General features: G+C 41.4%; 1 protein-coding gene across 1 annotated transcript in view; it reads left to right on the plus strand.

The window, feature by feature from the left end:
- dcc (DCC netrin 1 receptor) overlaps positions 1-26,415 on the plus strand; it is a gene marked incomplete at both ends in the record, with an annotated part of 329,103 nt that overhangs the window by 139,406 nt on the left and 163,282 nt on the right. The window contains 2 exons of the mRNA XM_083929753.1: positions 10,318-10,472; positions 15,111-15,231. Coding sequence (XP_083785879.1) covers positions 10,318-10,472; positions 15,111-15,231 — 276 coding nt within the window. The remainder of the gene's footprint in view (positions 1-10,317; positions 10,473-15,110; positions 15,232-26,415) is intronic.

Here is a 26,415-nt window from a genome sequence, read left to right on the forward strand (position 1 = left end):
CTGCCCCCTTTACATACGTCAGTCACTCCTATAGCATATCGTCATTCAAATGCATTACTTAAGCAGTGGATCAATCGTCCAGTGATGCTCATCTATAATGAGGCTAATTTTGAGACCAATTAATTAATGACCAGTTTGATTTACAATGGACGCTAGGAGAAAATTTAAATGTCAGATTTACATTTTAATGTAACACAATTACGTAATTAAGTACACATGATGAACATAGCGTATCACAAAGGTGACGTTGTATACAGTATGTACGTTGTATATGATAAATATAATGTACCTGTTTTAGACCCTAATTAGGAAGTAGATCTATTTGCGGGTGCACACTATATGCCTGCTACAAGGCACACCCTTGAAACGATTAGGTTTATAGGCCAAAAACACATGGTTAGGTTTTGGAAAAGATCATGGTTTGGGTTGAAATAAGAACGTTAATCTCAGAGGGCATGTTGTGTAATAAAGTGGATGTGTCATGTAGTCTGCAATACTGCAGTTAGACCCTTCTTGGGAGACTTGTGCTGTTTTTCCAAGCATAGGGTCTGGCTTAGCTTGGTTCGATTCTGCCCGTCAACCCAGCACGGCAGGGATTAGTTTATCCATTACAACAGGGCAACCTGCTTAAAGGTGTGTCTTCAGTCGCCATGCATTTTAGGGCTATGGCTTTATAGTGGCATTTACATTACAGACGAAAACCCGAATTAAAGCGTTCCTCCCTCCCCGAAACACTCCTAATTTGAATGTGAGCCACTCGAGCAGCAGTTGTTGTTGCCCCTGTCGGAGAACACGGCCTTTTTTTCTCCCCTGAAAAAAGCCTGGTTGCTGATTGGACATAACTGTAAGCGGGATGTGATGTGGGTAGTACTTGACGCCACACAACACGCTCCATTTTAAAAGGCAGGCGAAGTAGAGAGGAGATACTTACACTTACTTATCCAGTGGTGTAGTGCTATTTAGTGCTGGAGCACAGAAAATGATCTGTGCAGGCACATCTTTGCTCGGGCTTGTTAAAATAAGTGCTGCAGCGGCCGGGTTGGATTTTGACCTGCACCCCTCTGCTGCATGTTCCCTCTCTCTCTCTCTCTGTCTCTCCCTTCACACACACACACACACACACACACACACACACACACACACACACACACACACACACACACACACACGCACATGCAAGCACACCCGTGCACCCACACACACACACACACACACACACACACACACACACACTATATAACATCCTCTGCCAGCCTGTGTGTCACTAACACACTTTTACAGCGACCAACATTTTTAAGATGGAGTGTTTTATTTTGTGTTACTTGTACAAAAGTTGACGTCGTGAAACATACTGGCCACCTTAAATATCAAATGGCAAACTCTTTGTTTCATCGTTTTTCTTTAAAGACATACATTTTAGTAACGGTCAGAATGATGCTCAGTCAAGTGTAACTATTCTGTATTTCTCACTTTCAAAGAAGTGCTGCAGCGCCGCTCTGGTCTATCAACCATTACCCAACAATGGAAACTCATTCAGAGCGATACGCCACCTCTGGAGTCTCGTAAATCCCTTTAAAAATTTTTGGATCGGAGATACACCGAGTGGGAGGACTTTTGACAACTTTCCACATTTAACCCAATCAAAACACGTGTTATATTTGATGTAAGTGGGTTATATTTTTCCTTAATTCATTCATCCATCTTCAACCGCTTGTCCCTGTCAGGGTCTCGGGGGGCTGGAGCCGATCCCAGCTGACATCGGGCGTGAGGCGGGGTCCACCCTGGACAAGACGCCAGTCTAACGCAGGGCACATAGAGACAAACAGAGACAGACAACCATTCACACTCACATTCACACCTACGGGCAACTTAGAGTCATCAATGAACCTAACACCTGCATGTCTTTGGACTGTGGGAGGAAGAACCCGGAGAAAACCAACGCGGACACGGGGAGAACATGCAAACTGCACACAGAGGGGCCCCAGCCGGGATTCTAACTGGAAACCCTCTTGCTGTGAGGCGACAGCACTAACCACCACACCACCGTGCCGCCCCTGGTTCTAATTTTTTGTTTCAGAAAAATACCTGAATTCACAAAAATGTATGATGTTACTGCAAACATTCCTGTCAGCTGTTTCTATTTAGAAGCTAGCAAGTGAGTGGGCAAAGAGCGGCTGTGAAACAGATAAGCAGATTCAATTCCCTATGAATTCTTCACAACTAAAGTCCCCCCATTATGTTGTTATTTAGAAGCTGTTATTGTGAAGCATCAGAATCAGGAAAAATTGGGTTTTCATCGACAGTAACTCAACACGACTCAGATGCAGCTAAACTAAGCAGCTAAGCTTTGAATCGAGCTTTAGCCAAAAACTGTCAGACTGATGACACAATTACATTGCTTTGCTGGCATGTAATGTTAGCACAGTTTGAAGGTGTCCTTTTCCAGACATTCATGGTCGGAGTCAGATATGAAGGTATGTTTGACTCCACTATATTAACAGAGATATAATTTATGTCTGACTCCATTGTGCTTACAGAGATATAATTTATGTTTGACTCCACTACATTAACAGAGATACAAAAGTCCAACGCATATTGAATTGCTGACATCACCTCTTAACAGGGAAATGGATTAAGTTGCTATTTTTTAGAAGAAACACATATACAGGAGATTATATAAGCATCACACAAATGTAATGGCAGCCATGTAAATGTTTTGCAAAATATCTTTTAGCAGCCACCCACTATGTGCTTGGTGGTCTGATGCGACACTAATGGCAATGTTAGCCCTTCACTCTTGAATTATTGGGGCTTTACAACCCGTTAACTATTTCAGACAGCTTGTTCACGGAGTGAATGATAAGGCGTGTGTGTGTGTGTGTGTGTGTGTGTGTGTGTGTGTGTGTGTGTGTGTGTGTGTGTGTGTGTGTGTGTGTGTGTGTGTGTGTGTGTGTGTGTATGTGTATGTGTATGTGGAGGGAGTTTCCATGGATGCACTTAATGACAGATAATTGGTGGTTAAGTGCAGATATAAAGAGGCTGCTAACGGGTTTCTGTTCATACGAAGAGAGTTAAACCGAGACTGAGCATGTGTGTGTTTATGTAAAGCTTGGTGTGTGTGTGAGAGTGTGAATGTCCTTCACTGGGTTCTATCATCTCTCTCACACACATACACACACACACACACACGCAGCAGATGTCCATTGAAATGAATGATGGAGCTGATTTCCATTTGAATGCTGAGTGGAAGTTATTATGGTGTAGCTAGAGAGGCAGAATCACTGATACTGTGTGTGTGTGTGTGTGTGTGTGTGTGTGTGTGTGTGTGTGTGTGTGTGTGTGTGTGTGTGTGTGTGTGTGTGTGTGTGTGTGTGTGTGTGTGTGTGTGTGTGTGTGTGTGTGTGTGTGTGTGTGTGTGTGTGTGTGTGAACCCAACAACACATCATTTCACTATTGTTTTTAGATCGTCTTTCTTGTATCAGGTTGCATTAACTTTTTTATTATGAAAAAAACAATCCATTGTAAATGATGATCCAGGTGATTGTGTGTAGTCTGACTTGTGTATGGCGGGGGTCAGCTGGTTGTTAATGCATCTCATTACCATATGAATGGCTGCTCTCAGCTGTTTCCAGCAGCAAGTAGAATAGTATCTGGCCTGTTGTCATTTGTATCACAAAGAGCCACCTGAAAACAGGCTTTTGTTAGCATGTCTCCTCAGATGACCAGGTAATCAGTGTTAAACTTGCAGCTCTGCAGGAAAAAAAAACCTCCAAACAATCAGTGGACGCTCAGGGTATTCCCCAAACACAACAAAGGCTGCTGGGTAATGGGTCGCAGAGCAGTCATCTTCCATAGTAACGAGGGAGAATGTTGAAGAGGAAGAAACACACAGTAGTCTGTGTGTTTACATCCACATCAGTACCCTGAAAATGCTCTTTCCCGGGTTAAGGGAACAATCAGATTATTGAAGTTCATCCCATATACATGAGCGGTGGAGAAGGGGGAAATGACTAAATTACTCGACCTCCTGTACAGTAGGTAGAGCTCCGCCAACATACATATGATCACAGTACGGGTTTTTTTCCAGTTCACCTTTGTCAAAGTCACAACAACTTGGAAAGCAGGGGAAAATGGCCGACTTTTGGACAGAATTTCGACCAACGACAGAAACGGGTCTTCTTGGTAGTGATGTACTTGCCATGACGATGTTCTCCCTCGGTTTAAGGGTAAAGCTCGCATTGCTGTTGTTTTTTCATGTTTCGGTGCCATTGCTTCCGGATTTATTCTATTTTTGGGTCAAAACCAGGGTACGGTGTTTACATGGTGTTTGAGAAACCAGAGTATTGCCATAACCTCATATAATCCGTTTTTTTTTTTTCAGTTTTCCCCTTTACCTTTGTCTACCTGTTGAGAAACCTTTTCAGAAGGGAAAGGTCATGTAACGTGAAACTGTTATATCCTCTGACAACAGAGGATATGGTTTAATGTCTGAGATGGATTTGAGATATTGTGTATGAAATTGAATTGTTTGTGACTAAGTAAGGCCGCTGGTCAACAATAAATAATCGATCACCCTTGAGAATCAGAAATCTTCTGAAATATATGTTCACTCAACGTGATTTTTTAAAATAAAATTCAACACTCAACTTGGGAGGCTTCCTACCATCCATAAATGTACAGAGGGGTCTTAGGGCACACTCACATTGTTCATTCGTACCGTGCCCAAGCACGCTTCACCGCTAAAGTCCAGTTTGTTTGACCAGTTTAAGTACAACTGTACTGCACCCAGGCACAGCACGCTTGGGAGATGTCGGCTGTAGTTAACCATACCAGTGCTAGTAAACCAGCAAATGTATGAGCACAAGCAGGAGCATTGGCAGTGGTACTAAGACTATTTATATAGCGGGCCTGGGGAGGAGGAAGGGGGGACAATCACACTAAAGCACGACTCGGACCATCTGGGCCAAGCGTGAGTGCGGCCATATTTTATTTCACTTTCATGCCTTAAACCGGCATCCCTTCTAATGTCCAACAGGGGGTGACTCTACTGGATCCAAAAGGAAGTTTCTTTGTATAGAAGTCGAAATGACCCTATTTCTGACTTGATTAATTACATTTTCCTAATGAGTTTATGGTCTCAATTGCTAGTTTCAAGTCGTCTTCAATACAGCATGATATTTATTTAGTAAATTATGGTCCGATCTAGAGTAAAACAGGCCGGGAAGCAGGGTATATCCATCCCTCGCTCCTCCGCGGCTCCACCCTCTTCTCCAAATATGGTCACTTTTCGCTCAAAAGAAGCAAAGGGACGTTGGCCAAAACGCCAAACTCCAAAAGGTAAAAGTCTGGTGTTTGTTTGACCCATCCACCGCCCTGACCTGCCTCCTTGCACAGAATTCGGCACTCTTAATCCTGGAACACTTGCTCTATAACTGTTGACAGATTTACAGTTGAAAGCCTGGTGCGTTTGGTATTTTATGGCCTTGTACTGAGAACGGCTGTCTCAACATGGGATAGTATTATCATCCTACGCCAAGCCCACTGGCTTTGTTTGGCTCTGTTGATGAAAGCAATGCCAAACCTTTATAATCCAAAATGGGGAGAATACCTTTTTTCCCTTTACAGTTTAATTAGCAGTGACATTCAGAAGCCAAAGTTTTAGCAAAGTATTTGCGCAAAACAAAACAGTTGAGAATGTTTGTAGAGTGAAGTTGGGGGTTTAGTAATTTACTTCAGTTTATTGATGTATTTTATTGAAGCACCAACTAGTGGACACAAGTGACAGGTGACACTAAGGACAGCTCTGATTAAATAAATCAGATGCAAAGAGCCATGTTTGGTTCAGATGAGAGGGTGACAAAGGGTGCTCCACCCAACGCCCACTCAAAAAAACCTCTCTTGTAAAGATTAAAAAAACAAGTCCTGTCCCGTCCCATCATGTTCCTGTGTTGAGTTTTTTTTTTCCTTTATATTAGAACAGAACATTTATTTACACAAACATATCTGTTGTCATTATGATTCCCGCCTGCTCTGAATGAATTGTTGTCCGGTCCCGTCCCAGTCGTGGTGAATAGCGAAACTGACTCTTATCCCATGGGAATCCCAATAATATCCCTCCAGTTCAGATCTGTTCTCCCATGTCTCTGGTATTTAGTGTCTCAGACTAATTCCTGGACACGTGTAGCAGCCTGTGTTGTTTGCGTAAGCCTGTGTAGTATTTGCTGTGCTGAAGCTGCAGCAGCTCCCAGTTTAAAGGAAATCGTTGGCTCTTAATTAGAGCTTTACTGCAGTGATAAAGTTACACCACCAGATAATGATGTATTGATGAGAAACACACATACACATCTCACCTCCTCTACTAACTTTCTACCTTTCTTCTCTTCCTCTCTTTCCATTTATTAACCTTTGTTCAACCTCTCATACTATTTTCTCTATTTCCAACACCTTCTCTTTGCTCCTTCGGCCGTCCCTCTTGTTACTCTTCTTTCCTGCTTACTCTCACTTTTTTCTTTCATCTCTTCCTGTTTCTCTTTTAGTTAATCATCCCCCCTTTTCTCTACTCTATCTTTTTCTCCTCATTATCCTGTATTCCCTTCTTCAAACTTGTTCACACATCAGTCTTTCTCCATCCTTCATGTCTTTGTATCTTTTTTTTCCTTTGTAATGTCTCTTACTTTTTATTTCATTCATTCCACAGTGTCTTCTCTCTCTCTCTGTCCTTACCACCAGCTTTTTCTTCCCCCTTTTTTCCTGGCTTCCTTCCTTTGACTCTTTCCTCCTCATTTATCCTCCTTTTTGACTTTTGTCGTTTCCTCTTCCTTCATTTATTTATCTTTTCCTCTCTTTCTGCCGTATATCGTTACTAGTATGCTTCCTTTCTTTTCTTCTTATCTTGTCATTTTTATTAGGGTACGTCCACACGTCCCAAAATGATTTTTTCCCCCTCTTGTTCTTAAAAAAGTTTTCTGTATACATTGGCGTCACCTCAAGAATATTGGCATCCACGCGAAACCGTTGAATCCGACTTAAAAAACGCTGTAGTACACATGCCAGGCCTGCATGTGGCGCTGTAACTCTGCCACAGAAATACACTAAAAACAGAGAAGAAGAGACGGAGCATGGATATAAAGCTTGCACGCTGTATACAAACAGTGTTGCCTATGTGGCAACTTTCTCACTAGACTTAACAACTTTTCAGACCTTCTTAGCGACATTATTTATAAAAAGCAACCAGCTACATATTTAGCGACTTATTCAGACCATCAGGGAAAAGAGAGAAATATATGGGAATTCATCTCCATGCATGCCACTCAGAGTAATCAAACTCCACGGCTGCTGAGTTCAGTCTCTCACCCTCTCTTTTCTTGTGCACCAGCACTGCACAGGCACTCAGTAGGGATGGGGCAAGGCTGGGATATAACAAAATATGTGATTTCACTGTCCAGACAACAACACAAGGATGGCGTTCTGAGATTTATCCACTCTCGGATCCGACTTCAGAAAATAATGGTTTCAGGCTCCCATAACACCGAACGGTGTGGATGATCGTCCAAATCGATGCAAAACTTTTACTGTTAGAGCAAAACGCATCTTTGTGTGGATGGCCCCCCTTCCATTTCATTCTATCGCCCATTCTTCCTTAGGACTCAGCCATCAAATGTGGTTGATCACAATCTTTTGGCGGCAGGGTAATGTGGTAAAATGCTCAGCAGAGAAAGCATGGCTACACAGGTTACAGGATTATTGTCTGTCTTAGACTGTGTGAAATATGTGAAATGTGGTATTTTTTCAGATTGTAACATTGTATAATTTTCTGATGCAAAGTAGATCCCCCCCCCCCCTATAAAAACACACTTGAATCCTTAGATCCTATTTCATGGGGATTGTTTCTAGCTTTATTCAAGAGCGTGTTCTTTCAATTTAAGACTATGATTTATTCATTTTGGTAAAGACTTTCTAATGCTTTCCCTTAAAACCCTGCCCTCATTCTTAAATAGCCCTTCTGGTGCTTAGATTTGCTCTGCTTTTGCTCAAACTGTATGCTTGTACACCACCTCTCTTCCAGGTGTAGTGTTGACCAATGAAATGGAGAGTGCATTTAAGCCCAACCCACACCGGAGGGGATAACCTTTTACTGCTCTGTATTGGCTTTGTATTGTGTGAGGTTGCTTCTTTGAAAACAAACAATAAAAAATAGCCTAAAAGCTGCTGTGTGGTAGGATGTTCTACCAACAAGGTACCTGGACCTATGTTTTTAGAAGGGAAAAACTGAGCCTTTACGAAGATAAAAGTGGAAAGAAGCACAGGGGTACTCAGCATGCTGACATTAGGCTACATGTGTCATAAGCATTTTATCACTAAGTCAAATATTCAAATGTCAGTTTTAGAATAACTGTTTCTGTAAATTGAACTTTGTCAGTAAGCATTTGCTGTTAGTATGAGTTTAGCTTGTGTTGGCATTGAGCTAACAGGCTTGTATTCTTTTTTATCATTATTGTAAATCACATTACAATGATGGGCTACATGGTGGTGTAGTGGTTAGCACTGTCGCCTCACAGCAAGAAGGTCACAGGTTCGCATCCCGACCTCGGCCTTTCTGTGCGGAGTTTGCATGTTCTCCCCGTGTCTGCGTGGGTTTTCTCCGGGTACTCCAGTTTCCTCCCACAGTCCAAAGACATGCATGTGTTAGGTTGATTGATGAGTCTAAAATTGCCCGTAGGTGTGAATGGTTGTCTGTCTCTGTACGTCTCTATGTGCCCTGTGATAGACTGGCGTCCTGTCTAGGGTGTACCCCGCCTCACGCCCGATGTCAGCTGGGATCGGCTCCAGCACCCCTGCGACCCCGACCCCGATAAGCGGTTGAAGATGAATGATGATGACATTACAATGATGGATAGTAACAGATTACAGACTAAGCACTACTTATATGCTACATGTTTGTAGTAGTTGTGCTACCTAACTATGTTGTAGGAGTTAGAACACAGCTAACATTAGCATACCAACACAGAGATTCTCATTTCATGGGGAGCGTACCCATGTTCTCCGCTTTGTATGTGACCGGGAAACATCGCACCTTTTTCTTAAAAAAAGGTGTGATGTTTCTGTGTATTTCACAGAAAGAGTCCTATGTTCCTCGGTCTGTTACTTTTTCCATAATCAGTGCTGAATATCACGGCAAATAGGTTTATGTAGACCCTAACACTACCCCCTAACCCTGACCCTAACCGTATCCCCTAGTCCAGGGGTGCCCAATCCTGCTCCTGGAGAGCTACTGTCCTGTATGTTTTAGGTTTCTCCCTGCTCCAACACACCTGACTCTAAGGATTATCAAACCTGTGACAAGCTTCAGCTGCTTGGTAATGAGCAAATCATTAGACTCAGGTGTGTTGGAGCAGAGAGAAACCTAAAACATGCAGGACAGTAGCTCTGCAGGATCAGGATTGGGCAGCCCTGCTCTAGCCCTAATAAAATGCTGAATTAAATCAGCAAAGGCAGTGGCTTATGCGACCAGGGTACATAGGACCCGGGGAACATATATGGATGACCCCCAGTTTATGCTATTTGTCCTCTCTTGTAGACATATGGTGCCAAAATTTGACATGTTTAAATCTAGTGACATAACTGCTACAGCAAGCATGCAGTATGAGCAGAAGCAGAGCGAATCTAAGTGCAAGAAGGACTATTTGAGTGTGAGGATGCGGAAAGAATTACAAAATCTGAACGTGAAATCAATGCTTTCAAATCCCCATAAATCCTCATAATGTAGTTCTTCAGTCCGGACAAATCCTCTTCACTGTACATGTTATTTCAGTCATTCTTTTTTTTAACAGTACACAGTACACAGTACACAGACCCTTCATGCCCTGATCTAATGTCCTATTAGTAATAAGAAACAGTATTATGTCGCTGCTTTGTTTCACTAGTTTGCCTAATCAGATTTAAATGTACACTGCCTGACTGATTAATCTGTGTGCAAAATTAGCAAGAACCCATAGGCCTAGGTAATTATGTGAAGATGTCAAAGGAGATGATTATGTAATGCTCCACCCATGGAGGCTAATGAGATCAAACATTATCAGCTCATCAGTAATAAGCTGAGGATTTAGTTTGTAATCGTGTTAATTTGTTTGTAATTAACTGATGTTGTTACAAAAACTTGTATAAGGAAAGCACAATAATGAAAAAAAAATAGAAAATATATGCAAGAGCTGAACATCGACACTGAACAGCAATATTTATAAAGCAACACTGGAACTGATTCAGTGTTTCCCTTAGCAACTGTACCATTTGTTTATGTGTTGTGTTGTGTTTCTGTAGTGCCTCCTCAGTTCCTGAACTACCCGACCAACACGTATGCCTATGAGTCCACGGACATCGAGCTGGAGTGTGCCGTGACTGGAAACCCAACGCCAACCGTCCGATGGATGAAGAACGGCGAGGAAGTCATCCCCAGTGACTACTTCCAGATAGTGGTGAGTTACACCGATCCCAGAAACTATGCACCTAAAGATATTCTCTAAATTTACATCTGAATTATGGAAAGTATACTTAATCTAGTTTTTTCCAGCATGCTATGTTTTCATCAGGATTACATCGGATTTAAATGTATTGTAACTAGTTTCTGGACATATATTTTAAATACTATATGTATATAGTATCTAAAATATCTAAAGTCCATGGAGAAGCCATTCATTCAAGATCTCAAGGTTTTCAACAAAAACAGTCTGCATATCTAAAAACGCACAAAGTAATTAAAATATATTTGAAATTAAGCAATGAATAAAAAAATAACACTGAGGAACCGGACCCAAATGCAGACAAGGACACAGAGAACGGTTTAAACAAATATTTAATAACAAAGAAAACAAGGGAATCCAAGAACAGGAGAAAAGGTACACAACAAAAGGTGACGAGATGGTCTAGGGTAGGCAGGAATGGATAACAGACGAACAGTCTGCGATGCAGACGAGGGAACAGGATCTCAGGAAACTTTAACAAAAAGGGACAAAGAAACAATAATTAACAAACAAATCAACACGGAACGAGAATGTAGTCATACGAAGAAACGGGAGCCAACCAAAGAGACAAGTTACCACGTAAATGAGGAAAACAGTCTGGCGCCGAATGTGTCCCACATCCGGCTATTTATGCTGCAGGCATTGATTAGGGGATCAGCCACAGCTGGGCGGAACCACGCCTACCATCTCCAGACAAACAAACAGAGGGGAAAGACACATGCAGGGAAAAACAGACAGAGGGAGACAAACCCAGCACAAAAAGAAGAGGCAATGGCCTGACCGGACAGGGATCCTGACAGCTACATTGATTATAAATATCCTGTGAGTCAATATGTAAAATAAAATAACAAGGTAGAGAAGGGGTGGGCAATTCTTTTGCATTGTGGGCCACATGATAAAACAATAACATCAGGGCAAAGGGCCAAACATAAATGTTTCAGATTTAAGCTAAATCCCATTCCGTCCCTTGCCCCAACGCCTTAGCCCTACCCCCCTTTTTTCTGCATTCATGTCTTCTACATGTAAATGCAGGTTTTCTTAAATGTTTTGTCAAGTATTCACAGCTTAATAAATTCTTCAAAGAACAACCACATTATGCAAATTTTGTGCTTGCTGTACTTTACAGCGAATATATGATTGATCTTACAGTGAGTTGATTCTCAAACGAGCCCAGAGAACAAAGTGAGACCAAGAAGGGTTCAGTCCAACAATGTTCAGAAGGTTTGATGAAAAATACAACACTATAAATGTTCAGTTCATTCCTATGATGTGAGAATAGATGAATGAGAAAGGGGCCCCGTAGGGAGGATAGTTGAAGGTTGGGTCACAGAGATATATTGTCAGGGCGGGAGACAGTCAAACAATTAATTATACAAAGTGTGGTGGGAAAAGTGAGTTATGAGACGGATTATAATGTAGTAGATTCACAACAAATCCTATTCAGTTAATTTCAATTAAAAAAAAGCCCACACGGACAATTAGTTGCTGGGCATACAAGATAAAAAGGAATAAAAAAATAATTAGAACACACACAGCTACAGTGGGGACATGATAAAACAGCATAACAAGTGCAAGGACGGAAAGGCTAAGGAAAATGTAATGATGCTTCTCATGTGTTCTCTTATGTTTCTCTTCTGAACAAATAAAATGTTTTACCACAAATTGTAATGCTTCACCTGCTGGAAGTCTAAATCCAGCTCTGCAAACTCACGCTCCACTTAGCTGCCTCCCCAGCTCTCTCTCTCTTTGTTGTTGTCTCTGTTTGGAAGTCATTGTGCTGTACCAATCTTTAAATGCAGTTGGGAACTGAATGGCAAACACGTTTATGTTTAACAATTAAATGCAGATAATATGGAGGTCTTGATATGACCCTGATAATCTTCAGTCAGTGATTATTTTGAACTTTGGTGCCTTATCCCCATCTTCTTGGTCCAGTCTCCAAAACCTTGTGATTTTTGACCGATCCATGAGTTTTGATGCTCACATTAGGACGCTGACTTCTTTCACTAAGAAACATCGCCAGCTCCTGGCTGGGGTTTCAGTTGGTTGAGGGTCTGTGGGCTGACGGCCACGGCAGAGTGTGTGTGGCGGAGGCACAGCATGGGTGGACTCTGTGTTGTGGTGGTTCAACAAAACCCCTTTCCACCAGCGCTGATAAAAATCTAAAAGGAAACACTCACATGTGAAATTAGTGTGGTTTTAGCTTGCTTGCTAATGTGGAATAATTGCTATAGTAAGTTAACCTGAGTCCGCCAGATGGATTGATTCGCATAATTCTCATTTGCACTGCATATCCATCTAGGAACTCTCGGTTTTAGATCTTTTGGGAAGAGGTGGAAATACTGGTTGCTGATCGGATAAATCATCTGTCTATCACCACCTATGTTGGTGATAGACAGGCCAAATCAACCAATCAGATCAACAAAGTATAGAATAGAATAGAATAGAATAGACTTTATTGATCCCACAGCGGGGAAATTCACGTGAGCAGTAGCTTACAACACAGACACAGACAACACAGACCCTTAGTTTACATAAGGTAAACAAAGATAATTAAAAATAAAATAGAAGATAAAAATAAAGAATAAGAATAGAAAATATACTATATACAATATAAAACAATTTACACTATGTGTCATAAATATGAAGTGGAAAAACTACAGTGGATGGAAATACTAAGTACAGATGTTACAAATATGCATTACAAAAGTGACTTGTGATGATGTGGAAGTGAATTGCACATGGGTGAATTGACAAAATAAACATAACAATCATTACAAATTATTATTGTGCAGTCTGACTGCGGTCGGGATGAACGACCTGCGGAAGCGTTCTTTTTTGCATCTCGGATGCAGCAGTCTGTGGCTGAAGGAGCTGCTTAAGGCTCCCACAGTGTCATGGAGGGGGTGAGAGGTGTTGTCCATGATCGATGTTAGTTTGGATAACATCCTCCTCTCACCCACCTCCTCAGTGGAATCCAGGGAACAGTCTAGGACTGAGCCAGCTCTTCTGATCAGTCTGTTTAGTCTCTTCCTGTCCCTCTCTGAGCTTCCACAGCCCCAGCAGACCACCGCATAAAAGATAGCAGACGCTACCACAGAGTCATAGAAGGTCCTCAGAAGTGCCCTGCACACTCCAAAAGACCTCAGTCGCCTCAGTAGATGGAGGCGACTCTGGCCCTTCTTGAACAGAGCGTCGGTGTTGTGGGACCAGTCCAGTTTATTATTGAGGTGAACACCCAGGTATTTGTACTGCTCCACCTTCTCAATGTCCAAACCCTGGACGTTCACCGGTGCTGTTGTGGGAGCCTTCCTGCTGAAGTCTATCACCACCTCCTTCGTCTTGCTGGCGTTGATGAGCAGATGGTTTGCCTCACACCAGGCGACGAAGTTGGCGATGACGTCTCGATACTCCAAAGTGTATGACGTACTAAAATAATTAAGGCATAGCTCGGAAACATGAATTTCGGGATAAAAGGCGCAATGTCAGGAGCCCGGTCCATATTCAACAGAAGGATCACAGAGAAAAAAGAGTTAGTGAATGGCTTGCTCCATAGCTGTGCTCATCCATTTTGTTTACAATGAACAGTCGCTTCTTGTTGCGTCACACTTAAACATGCCTCAAAACCAACGCTGAATGGTTCGGTCGCTTGGGTAACCTTCTCCAAATTTTGTCTGCTGCAAATTACCAGACTGATCTGCGAGTAACATACAATGGAGCTCAGAGATCAGAATGGTCTCACGAGGCTAACAGCAACTAGCTGATGTTGCAAAATAAGGGCTTGAGTGGATAATTTCGGTTAATTTATCCAGACTCCCAGGGCTGGGCTGGCTGGCCTTATAAACTAACGTTACAAGGTTTCCAAAGCCAAATCCATGCAGCATAGCAAGTTACAGTTAGCTGTCTAAGGTTAGCTTGCTTGCTAATGTGTGCTAATGACACCTAAGCTGGCTGTGGCTTGGCTGCGCAGCATGGATCTGCCATTGGTTGCTTTGTTGCGCTGGCTGATGGAGTGATTTGCAAATATTCTTGTAAATATGATTGTAATTTCTTGTGGCTATGGAGTTTGTGAGCACATTAAGGCATGGGCAACAGAATGCTGACTGCTTTTGTTTTTTTATGCCTCTGGACTGCACTATCCCTGCGCCCAACAGAGGCATGCCTATCAAGAAGTTATAAACGTTTTGATTTAAAGTTTGTGGTTTAATTTGGGATAACTGTAGCAATTATGGGCTCATATAACCATAACGGCAAAAATAAAACTGTAATTCATTTTTCCCTCCAGAGAGGCAGATCAACCAAATAGAACAAATGGGGTGATACCAAATGAACACAGTATGTGTGTTTTAAAAAAGAGAGTGAGAGCAGCAGAGTCATGATTAGCTTTAACATGAATCCTAATCTGACATCATGATATAATAATCTGGATTACATTTATAATCTGTTATCCCATAATCTGCTATAAAGAGATGTCTTCTATTAACAGGTTCTTGTTTGTATAATGGTCCAAGCCAGGAGTTTTTTAATATCTGAAAGCTTTTATTGATTTTATTAATAGTCATTATTTATATGTTGTATGTTTCTGTTATTCAGGATGGCAGTAACCTGCAGATTTTGGGTTTGGTGAAGTCAGATGAAGGATTTTATCAGTGTGTATCTGAAAACTCAGCCGGCAGCTCGCAGGCGATGGCTCAGCTGCTACTCCGAGAGCCAGGTAGGAACACCCCCCCCCCACACACACACACACACACACACACAGCTGACACATGTGGTGCCCCTCTCACTTCTCATTGATAAAAACTCCCCGCTATATTCACCTGTCTGTCGTCTCCCTTCCTGACCTCGCTGTTATTTCCTGTGACATCCCATCTGCACATTTCTCACTTTATGTTGCAGCAGTGAGTGTTGTAAATCAATAATTCCTGTTTACAAATGATGTGAAATTCAGAGTTTGGGTTAAACTGAAGTCTAAACTGATTCTGTGACTAAGAGCAGGTTTTCACTTCAGACAGCTTAGTGTCATGTTTGGGTGTTTTTTTACAACCTTCACACATATTTTAGTTGCTGAACATGCATCCAAGATTCTGTGCAAGTGATGAATTACCTGTTAGGTGGTGTTAAGTTCAGAGAAGAATTTGTTCTGGCAGCAGAGGCAGTTCACAATATCCAAACTGTCGACTATAATAATACAGTGAAGCAGTTTAATCACAGCAGAGATAAAAGAAACATGTTTTTTTCATTGTCAAAGCTAATGTCAGTATTCTTATCAGAAGCACAAGTTATTATCAACAGTAGTTTTAAATATGTTCCTATTGGATTGCTGGATCTGATGTTGGATGATTACATTGCAATCATCATGAGCAACCAGACAGTTATGAGAGCAATTATTTTACAGTTGAAACCTGCTGAAGGAAATTGCATTTACCAGAGGACAAACATTTGGCACATTTTCTCTAATGATAAATTAGCTGTCTACACTGAAAATCAGGGCTGCCTGCTCTTCGTCCATTACTCCACTAATCAGTTGTTTTGGTCTTAGTAAATTAGTCATTTCTTATGCTTTTTTATCCTGAGTAACTTATTTTCAAGAAACTTCATAGCACATATCTGGTATACATAAGATATAAAGTGATTTTTCATCATTATTTGTGGAGAAACTCTGTTTCATAGATCTGTTTAATCAACATAATTGTATAAGAATGAATTAAAGAGCAAATATTAAGTAGTTGCATACAAATAGCATGGATTCCAATCTTGATGCCTGGTGGGCTCTGCTTAATCATGACATGTGTATCTCAAAATTATGACTTGAGAAAATATGAGATTATATATGGAGGTCACAATATAAGTTAAGTTCTGTTAGTCATAATTACTAGCTCATGGTAATTATGTGTTATTGAAGTTATAATTATGGATTTTGGAGGTCATGACTAAGAGTTAACAAAGGGATAGTTACACGTGAAGATACGAAAGTCATTATTACAAGTTGAGGTTACCAAGTTTGTAAAGTCATAATCACAAAGGGAAGTAATGTTAGTAATGCTTAACGCTAAATTACATGTTACAGAAATTATAAATTAAAGTTAAGTAAAGTCAGAAATATATATGGGCAGCTTGAGGTGACAAAGGAGGGCATAAAGAGTATAAAGTGTAAAAGATTTTCTTATAATAATAATAATAATAATAATAATAATAATAATAACAACAACACTAAGCCTCAGTATTTTAAAGACATCACAAAATAGTTGGTGAAGCCACCTGAGACAATACTTGAGCTAACATGGATCGTTGTTTCACCAAGGAGGATGTGCTTTGTTCTGTAATTCAGTTCATGTTTCAGTCAGTCGGAGTCACAGCTGAGAGAACAGCAGGAGTTGTCTGTCATTGTTTGTTGTGCTGTGCTGTTGTTTGTGTATGGGTTAAAATTCGGTTAGTCATGTGGTCTGACAACAGTTACTACCATGCAATGCACACACACACACACACACACACACACACACACACACACACACACACACACACACACACACACACACACACACACACACACACACACACACACACACACACACACACACACACACACATGAAAAAAAACCTCCTGGCCAACTGAAATCAGGAGGTATGAGGCAGCATACATTAAATATGGATTTACAGCCATACATAAAAATGGCCATGATTGCTTGAAATGTGTCTGGAGACCCTGTCAAACAAGCGTTTAAAACCTTTGAAACTTCAGCGTCACTTGATACAAAAACAACCGGCAGAGGCCGAAAAGGTTTGGGAAACCCTTGACTAACCTACTAGCTCAACAAATGACAGATATACACAACATTGCTGACAAAACACTAAATAAGTTCCTAGCTGAAATACTAACTAACTTACCATTGTACTAGACAACTAACTAATGAACTAACTAACTAACTAACTAACTAACTAACTAACTAACCAACCCAATAACCAACTACATGGTTTACTAGTTATCTACCTAACAAAGAAACTATCTAGCTAATTGGGTGACTAGCTAACTCTGTGACACACTAACTATAGTATGAACTATACTAACTGACTGACTGACTGACTGACTGACTGACTGACTGAATGCCAAACTAGCACACGAGACAGCCAGCCAATCAACTAATGAATTAACAGAGTAACATATGTTTTCTACTTAACTGACAAACTTGTTAGCTAACTCATTAGTGAACTAATTGTGTGACTGACTGACCGACTAAGTAACTGACAAAAAGCCACCGACATCCCTGTTAGCAGCTAAGCAACTTAATAGCTAACTCGGTAACTCGGTCTAACTGATGTCACCTGGATGTCTTAATCTAAACTGGCTCTCTCTCTTTCTTTTTCAGTCTGTCTGTCTTTCTTCTCTTTTCTTCCTTTGTCTCGATTTAATCACTGTTCAGTGTGTTGCTTTTCCCTTGAGCCAGCGGCACAGATGGCAACATACACACACGCACACACACACACACACACCCACACACACCCACACACACCCACACACACACACACACACACACACACACACACACACACACAGACACACACACACACACACACACACACACACACACACACACACACACACACACACACACACACACACACACACACACACACACACACACACACACACACACACACACACACACACACACACATTAAGAGGGTCAGATGGTTGGTGTTATCGCTTGGTTACTATCGCCACGGGAACTGAGCATCCCAGCAGGCTCACAGCGGCCAATCAAACATTCCCACGAGAAATCTCACTGTGTGTGTGTGTGTGTGTGTGGGTGTGTGTGATTGTCAGCATACCACCTTGTTACCCTTGGTGATACCAGGCCTCTTGATTCTTGGAGTGACTCTTCATGCAGACACACACACACACACACACACACACACACACACACACACACACACACACACACACACACACACACACACACACACACACACACACCACACACACACACACACACACACACACACACACACACACACATAGTTATAGTTGAGTGGTTTTATTAACGCAGAACTCATGCAGGTGATGATGCTCACACATTGGGTCTGATTATCTCATACAGATTCTGTTTTGCATGCTACTAATGTAATCCCTCACTGGCTTCCCACTCACAAATAAAGCCAGTTCATCAGAATATAAAGAATATGAATCAAACAAAAATATTCACTCTTCTTTTAGCTTTAATTTAATTCTGAGAAGAAATATCTGTCTCATTAGTTGCTACGTTCTCCGCTACTAGCTAAGAGGCTAAAAAGCTCTTCTGAGCTGCAGAGTACGGACAACTCTTTTGACATTACAGAGTGGATACAATTGAACAGATTGTTGTAGTCAATTTTATGAATAACAACTCTTATCCACAATTAACATGACAATTGTTAAGATAACTGCTGCTAGCAAAGGCTCCTACAGCTACCACTACAAAGGCGTAGACAGGACAGACACATCAGCCCCCCTGCTGATTAGAGTAAAATATGATGATCGACATGCATATTTATATTGCCTTAACTTAACTTACAGTTTTTTACGATCGAATAAACACAATTTTGATTGTTTTGTTTTGTTTAGCAAAACCCAACACACGAATAGCACAACCACATACCCAATTAGCAAAACACCTTAACTCCTTTGCAAAATGAACCACTCTTGTAAAAACTATACACTAACTTATCAAAACCATATTTTTTTACCATATGAAACACACACGTTGCATATGACTTAACTCTGTTTGCACCAGTTACACTCTGCTGTTGAAAACCTTAAACACTTTTGGCTAATTCTGCTTCTAAGTGCATAGAGTAGTATGGGTGAAGCACACAGTGAATTTGCAAAACATCGCTCGGATTTGCACAACTGTAAACACAATGTCTGCTCACACTTTTTGCAAAACAATACACACAGTGAACACTTGTATGCATTACTGTAGACACCACACAGGACACAAGACTAATGCTGTTGACAATGTTATTTATTTTTTTCCATATACTCAAGCCAACATGACGAAAAAAAAAAACATTTCCCAGTTTTCATGAACATAACATTTTATCCTGTACAAAAAAAGAACCCCCCCAAAAAAGAAAACACAGCACATAAATTGCTACTGTTGGTCTCTTCTCCTAGCTGGATCTGGCCAGAGAATTTCATCCACATCACAGGCGATATCCTCATTTGCAAGACAGCGGGGAAAGAATCGCCGTGCATGCCGTATCCACCCCTGTATGGCTGTGGCCTCAATCTGGTCACAGGCCTCCTCCATGGCCTGAATGAGGGCTACCCGAGCCAGGGGGTGCAGATCGTAAACCTTCCACCGCCATGCCGAGAAAAATTCTTCAATTGGGTTAAGAAATGGAGAATATGGTGGCAGGAAAAGAACTGTGAAATGTGGGTGCTGCGTAAACCAGTTCTGAACCAGAGCAGAGCGGTGGAAGGAAACATTGTCCCAGGTGACAATGTATTGGATCTGCATGTTATTTATGATTGTGAGGTTGTAAACTCTGTCCAAAAATGTAAGGATGTGAGGTGTTTTATACGGACCCATGTTGGCATGGCGGTGGAGGACCCCATTCTGGGTGATTGCCGCGCAAAGGGTGATGTTACCCCCACGTTGCCCCGGGACACTAATAATTGCCCTCTGGCCAATTACATTTCTTCCCCTCCTTCTGACCTTTGAGAGGTTGAACCCCGCCTTGTCTATGTAGATGAACTCATGCTGAATGGCCTCAGCATCCATTTGTAAAACTCTCTAAAATACAGTGAAAGACAAGATTGTGTAGTTCAGCATAGATTTTGTGTACAGTACATTTACATGTAAAAAAAGGTTATGTGTGCAGTATGCAACATCAGAGTGCTAAAGTGAACAATACATACCTCCACATACTCATGCCGCAGCTGTTTGACCCTCTCTGAGTTCCTCTCAAAAGGCACTCGGTACAACTGTTTCATTTGTACTTCACATTATGAAAGATGATTTGGTCTTCAATAATTTTGGCCTGGATTTCACGAAGCCTGATGGCATTATTTGCCAAAACCATATTCACAATCTCCCTCTCCTGCAGGGGTGTGAAAATGGGAGCCCTTCCTCCTCGTTGTACTCGACCCTCAATCCTATGTAGAACAAAATACATGTAACCTACTGTAAAATGTCACAGGAAGGGGTATCAAAAGTGCTGATATGGGGTGCATACAGTAAGAAGCTGTAAACAGGTAATTTTTTTTTACCTGTTTTCCAGTCTGAATGCCCTTATGACAGATGCCACGGTGAATCTGCTGAGATTTGGCTGGACTCTCAGTCCAGCCTCCCTCAGCGTCAATCCATGGTTCACAACATGGTCCACAAGAGTTGCGCGAATTTCATTGCTTAAAGTTGGACCTATTCTCCTTTGAGCTTCACCTACTCCTGCTTGAGGTCTTCCTCTTCCTCTTCCTCTTCCTCTTCCTCTTCCTCTTCCTCTTCCTCGGCCACGGCCTCTGGCACGGCCTCTGCCTCCTTCTTCTCCTCCTTCTCCGATTCCCCCTCTCATCCTCACTCTTCCTCTTCCTCTTCCTTCCATTTTGGTTAAGCTTGGTGAACTCACCTGCTGCATTATTATAGTGCTTAAACCTGATTGGTGTGTCTACAATTAAGCAATCTTGTGTTTGCACACCTGATGGCAGTGTTCAATCAACTGGCTCATAGGTGTGGTAATTTGACAGTCAGTGCTTTAGAATTGCAAGGAAGTGACATCTTGATATACTTCTGTGTCTAATGCATAGACGTGTGTGTTAGTGTTTCAAATCACAGTGTGTATTGTTTTGCACAAAGTGTGAACGGACTCATTGTGCTTACAGTGGTGCAAATCTGGGGCCAAGTTTTGCTCCTTGAGTGTAAGGTTTTGATAATTGGGCAACACTTTAGATTTTAGTGTTTATTCAATCGAAAAAAAACTGTAAAGGTTGAATATGGAGAATGAGCAGAACACCTCCCTCTAGTGCTTCAAGATTTTTTGACGCAGCTGTTGTGTGTGAAAGATTGACACGCACAGACGTTTCGCTTCAGAACTCCGACTGCCTTTTTACTTCAGCCTCATGTCTACATACATGACTTCCTTGTTTACCGTTTTCACGTGCTTCTCGCATCACGTAACATCCCATAATACTCAGTCTCTTAAAGGTCCCTTAACCCCTATTTAGCAACATACAGCAAACCCCATGTATCGCAGTGTGACCATGTTATTAGAACATAACAGCAACAACAAAACATAATTCCAGCAATCGGGTTGCCAGGTTGGTCAGACCCAGCCCAGTAGCCTACAGCCTGTTTAAACCGGTCCCCTCCAGAAAATCACACCATAAAAACAAGTATTGCAGAGGAGTTTGACTGATAGTTATTGTTAGCCGTTAGCCGTTAGCATTAGCCATTCCAGCTAAGTAAACATGAAAGTGATCTTACAGATCAAGGAGAGACGTAGCCATTTGTGCGTGCGTTTTAACTCGCTCAGATTCACAGTGATCCTTTTCAAAAATTCAGTGTGTTGTCTGGTGTGAGAGGTAGAGAGGTTGTCAATATTCATACATGCACAGATGACATTACCCCATCTCTCACTCTGTTTTACAGTCTCCTCAGTCATCTTGTGCCCCCGCTGCAGTGAGGTCAGTTAAATTATAGTCTGGATAGGACCTGAAAGCTGGATCAGGATTTAAACCTCAGACCACTGATCTGGTCTGTCTGTTATCTCAGCTTGTCCTGCTCCTGAACTCCCCTGTCTCTTTCATTTATCTGTCTTTTCTTTTTCCCTCCATTAGTTTCTAACTATCCATTCATTCCCCTTATTTTCTTGCTCGGAATCTCATGTGAGACAGCAAAGGTTTACAATCCCAATTCACATGAAGTCGGGAAGTAAAGCGCCAATAAAAACAGAATACAATGATTTGTAAATCCTTTTCATCCTACACTGGAGATCAAAATTAGAGAACAAATTATTACTTGATAAATACTTGATTTTTTTTTTTTTTACTGTTCAGAATTCCATAGAATGTCGTCTGTGGCTCAGCTGTACTAGGATGTAATTTTTTTTAAATAATTAAAGCACTTCAACAAAAACCAATTGACTTCATTGTTGGACACACCCTGTTTATCTGCAGCTCTCCTGGTTACTTTGTAAGATGGAAGCTGCTCTAAGGAGACTGAAACCCTGAGACAGCAGGTTGTCCAGATGAAGGCCAAAGGGATGACCCTCTCAGCCATCAGAGAGAGGTTGGGCGTTCACAGTCTGTGATTTGAAGAAGATTGAAACTTTACAAGGACACAGATTCATTTAAGTAATAAACTCAGAAAGTAAACAACATCGGTCAGTAAAGGATATTTGCCACTTGTGTAACCTGAATTTACGGATCAGAGGCCCAATTTCAGGTGTTCGGTCCATATTCAACAGAAGGATCACAGAGAAAAAAGAGTTAGTGAGCAGCTTGCTCCATAGCTGCTCTTATCTCTTCCGTGGAAACCGTCATGTTGTTTACACTGAACAGTTGCTGATTGTTTCTTCACACTTAAATCCGCCTCAAAACCAACGCTGAGTAAAATACAATGGAGCTCAGAGATCAGGATGGGCTCACGAGGCTACCAGATCTCCTCCCTCCCTTTATCTATCTATCTATCTATCTATCTATCTATCTATCTATCTATCTATCTATCTATCTATCTATCTATCTATCTATCTATCTATCTATCTATCTATCTATCTATCTATCTATCTATCTATCTTTCTATCTATCTATCTATCTATCTATCAATCTATCTTTCTTTGTTGTCCTTAATCATTTGCGTCGCTCTGTCTGTCTGACCTTATTTGTATTTTCTTTGATGATTTCATAGTCAGACTTCTGTTGAACTCGTACATTTCCGTCTTCACCAAAACACATATTATGTCAACTCATTATGAAATTGAAAATGAGATTTCCATTATTATAGTACAGTAAATTACTGCATTATAAAAATACAAAACCTATAATCATGTTATGATAAATGATGTGTCCATCTTCATTACAAGAGCACCGTCCCTATGTTTGATTGATGATCAGTTCCAGCATCGTTTTGAAGAATATTAACAACAACAATATTAAGACATAAAAACACAGATTAAAAGAGGAGCTTAACCTGAGAAGCAGAGATGGCGCTGCATGCTGTATGTGGTGACAGAGATTCGTTCTTACAAGGGCTACTTTGCTTTGCTTATTGATGGGGCAATGGAATTCCTCGCTGTGCTCTCTCTTTTTCACTTGCTTCTGGTTCCACTGGATGAGGTCGTTTGATGATGAAATGGTGGATTTTATCACGTTGTGCTATCACTACCATTTTCCCCCATCCTTAGCCTCAAGAGCCGTGAGTGCTGATATGTGTTCGGTATCAAACATTTTGCAACTTGACAAATACGTGTTTGAAGTGTCCCAAGAAGTACACTGCACAAACGAAACAGACTGCTTGAAATCTTTGATTTTCTGTGGGCAGCTCAATTAAAATGTATTTATTTTTCTCATCTTCTTAACCTCTCCTGTTGAATTAAGTGCTTTCATTTTAAAAACATCTTCTTTCTTTTATTTTTCTCATGCTCTTTGTCCTGTTTGAACCCCCCTAATTGAAGTATAGGGATGTCTGCAGAGAGATAAAGAGAGAAAAAGGAGAAAGGTAGTCATCCTAGATCATTTCAGTCTGCTGGAAGAGAAGATGTAGAGGGAGGATCAGGGTGGATGGAGAAAGAGGGAGAAAAAAGAGGGGAGGAGGAAGAAAAGAGAATAATAGAGAGAGAAGATAAGAGATAAAATGAAATCGGCCAACACAATTCTGCCGAAGATGGAGGGAGGATATGGATGGGTTGAGAGAGAGGGAGAGCAAGAGAGAGAGAAAGAAAGAGAGAGAGAGAGAGGAAGAGAAAAGAGAGTAAGCGACGGGAGGGTCAAGCGAAGGGCAGGGCGAGTAAGAGAGAGAGGAGGAAGCGTGTCAGCCATGACAGATTTGTATTCCACAGTGAGCGTCTGACCTTAGCAAACCCATCTATCCCTCTCTCTCTCTCTCTCTCTCTCTCTCTCTCTCTCTCTCTCTCTCTCTCTCTCTCTCTCTCTCTCTCTCTCTCTCTCTCTCTCTCTCTCTCTCTCTCTCTCTCACAGACACACACACACACACACCTTATCTCTCGCACACAGAGAGATGCTTTTACTTCGTCACCTCCGCTCTCTCTTTTTACTCACACACACACACACACACACACACACACACACACACACACACACACACACACACACACACACACACACACACACACACACACACACACACACACACACACACACTTCACTCTACCCCCACTCTACAACAGGAGTGTGTGTGTGGAGGCTGGGGTTGTGGGAGTCTCTGTCTGTTGCCATAGTGATGGTAGCCTCCACTCCTCTCTCATCCTCATCCTGTGAGGACCAGATGAGTGTGTGTGTGTGTGTGTGTGTGTGTGTGTGTGTGTGTGTGAGACACAGGTAGAGATACATATTAAGTGTTTGCCTGAGAGCAAAATAAAGATGTGTGTGTGTGTGTGTGTGTGTGTGTGTGTGTGTGTGTGTGTGTGTGTGTGTGTGTGTGTGTGTGTGTGTGTGTGTGTGTGTGTGTGTGTGTGTGTCTGTGTGTCTGTGTGTGTCTGTGTGTCTGTGTCTGTGTGTCTGTGTCTGTGTGTGTTTTCGGACCATTTGACCAATTCTATTTGACCGAAACACACAATGAAAATTTGCAAACATCACTCAACTCACTTTTTACAGGATGCTATACTACACTGTCACTTTATACCACCACTACATCACTTTATTTATTTATTAATGGTACTGTAACTATCTGCTGCTACACTTACCGTGCTCTAGGACATGCTGCTACATTTCACTGTGGTTTACTGTAACTTACTGTAACTTACTAAAGTACGAAATGCTGCTACACTCCACTGTGCCATACTGTCACTTAGTTCTGTAGGACATGCTGCTACATTTTTAACATTTTTAACACTTATAACTTATCGCTCCTTCTCACTTATCTAGTTTGTACTTATTTTATTTAATCTGCTGCTAAACTGCACGCTGCGTATTGTTGTATATTGTATACACCTACGCTTAACCACGACGTCTGTTGCACTCTGTCACACTTGGTTCATTGCTTGATTTATTTTACGTTGGCTTTATTTTGATTTGATTTATGTTTTTATGCTTATTATTACTCTGATCCTTTTCCGCCTTTGTATTGAAACTGTTGCAAAATAATTTCCCTCGGGATAAATAAAGCTTCTTGAATCTTGAATCTTGAATCTTGAATGAATATTTAATACTAAATTTTGGTTTGCCAAACCTAAATATTAGTATGTATTTCTCTATTGTATGTGAATTCAGTTGAAGGTCTAGACTGATCGATGAGTCTGCTATGAGGCTGCATTCATGCTCAATACTTGTATTTGAAAAATTATATTTCCATACACTACACTACACCCCAGATTCATGTCATTACAGAAACCATTCACAGGCTGATTGTACACATTTGAATGTGTTTTAATAGGTTGGCCACATAGCTGTTTTCTCATATGAACTCTGTCACAATGTCCACAGACTCAGGTGCACACATTGTCCTCAGTGTACCTACTCTCATGTAACACACTCGTGACCCTGACAAAGCCCACAGGCCAAATTGCATCAGTCTCGCAATAAAGTTGTTAAATTTTTCAAACAAATGTGACTGGAATTTTGACCTCTTCAGACTGCTTTCCCTTCTGCATGCACCATGCTAGCCAGAACCCCCCGCTGTACTTCTACACATGAAGCACAGTGTTGGGGAAATGGATTTCTTCAATAAAGATCAACAAACTGGATCAG

Source organism: Echiichthys vipera, assembly GCF_963691815.1.
Source record: "Echiichthys vipera genome assembly, chromosome: 16".
Lineage (NCBI taxonomy): Eukaryota > Metazoa > Chordata > Actinopteri > Perciformes > Trachinidae > Echiichthys > Echiichthys vipera.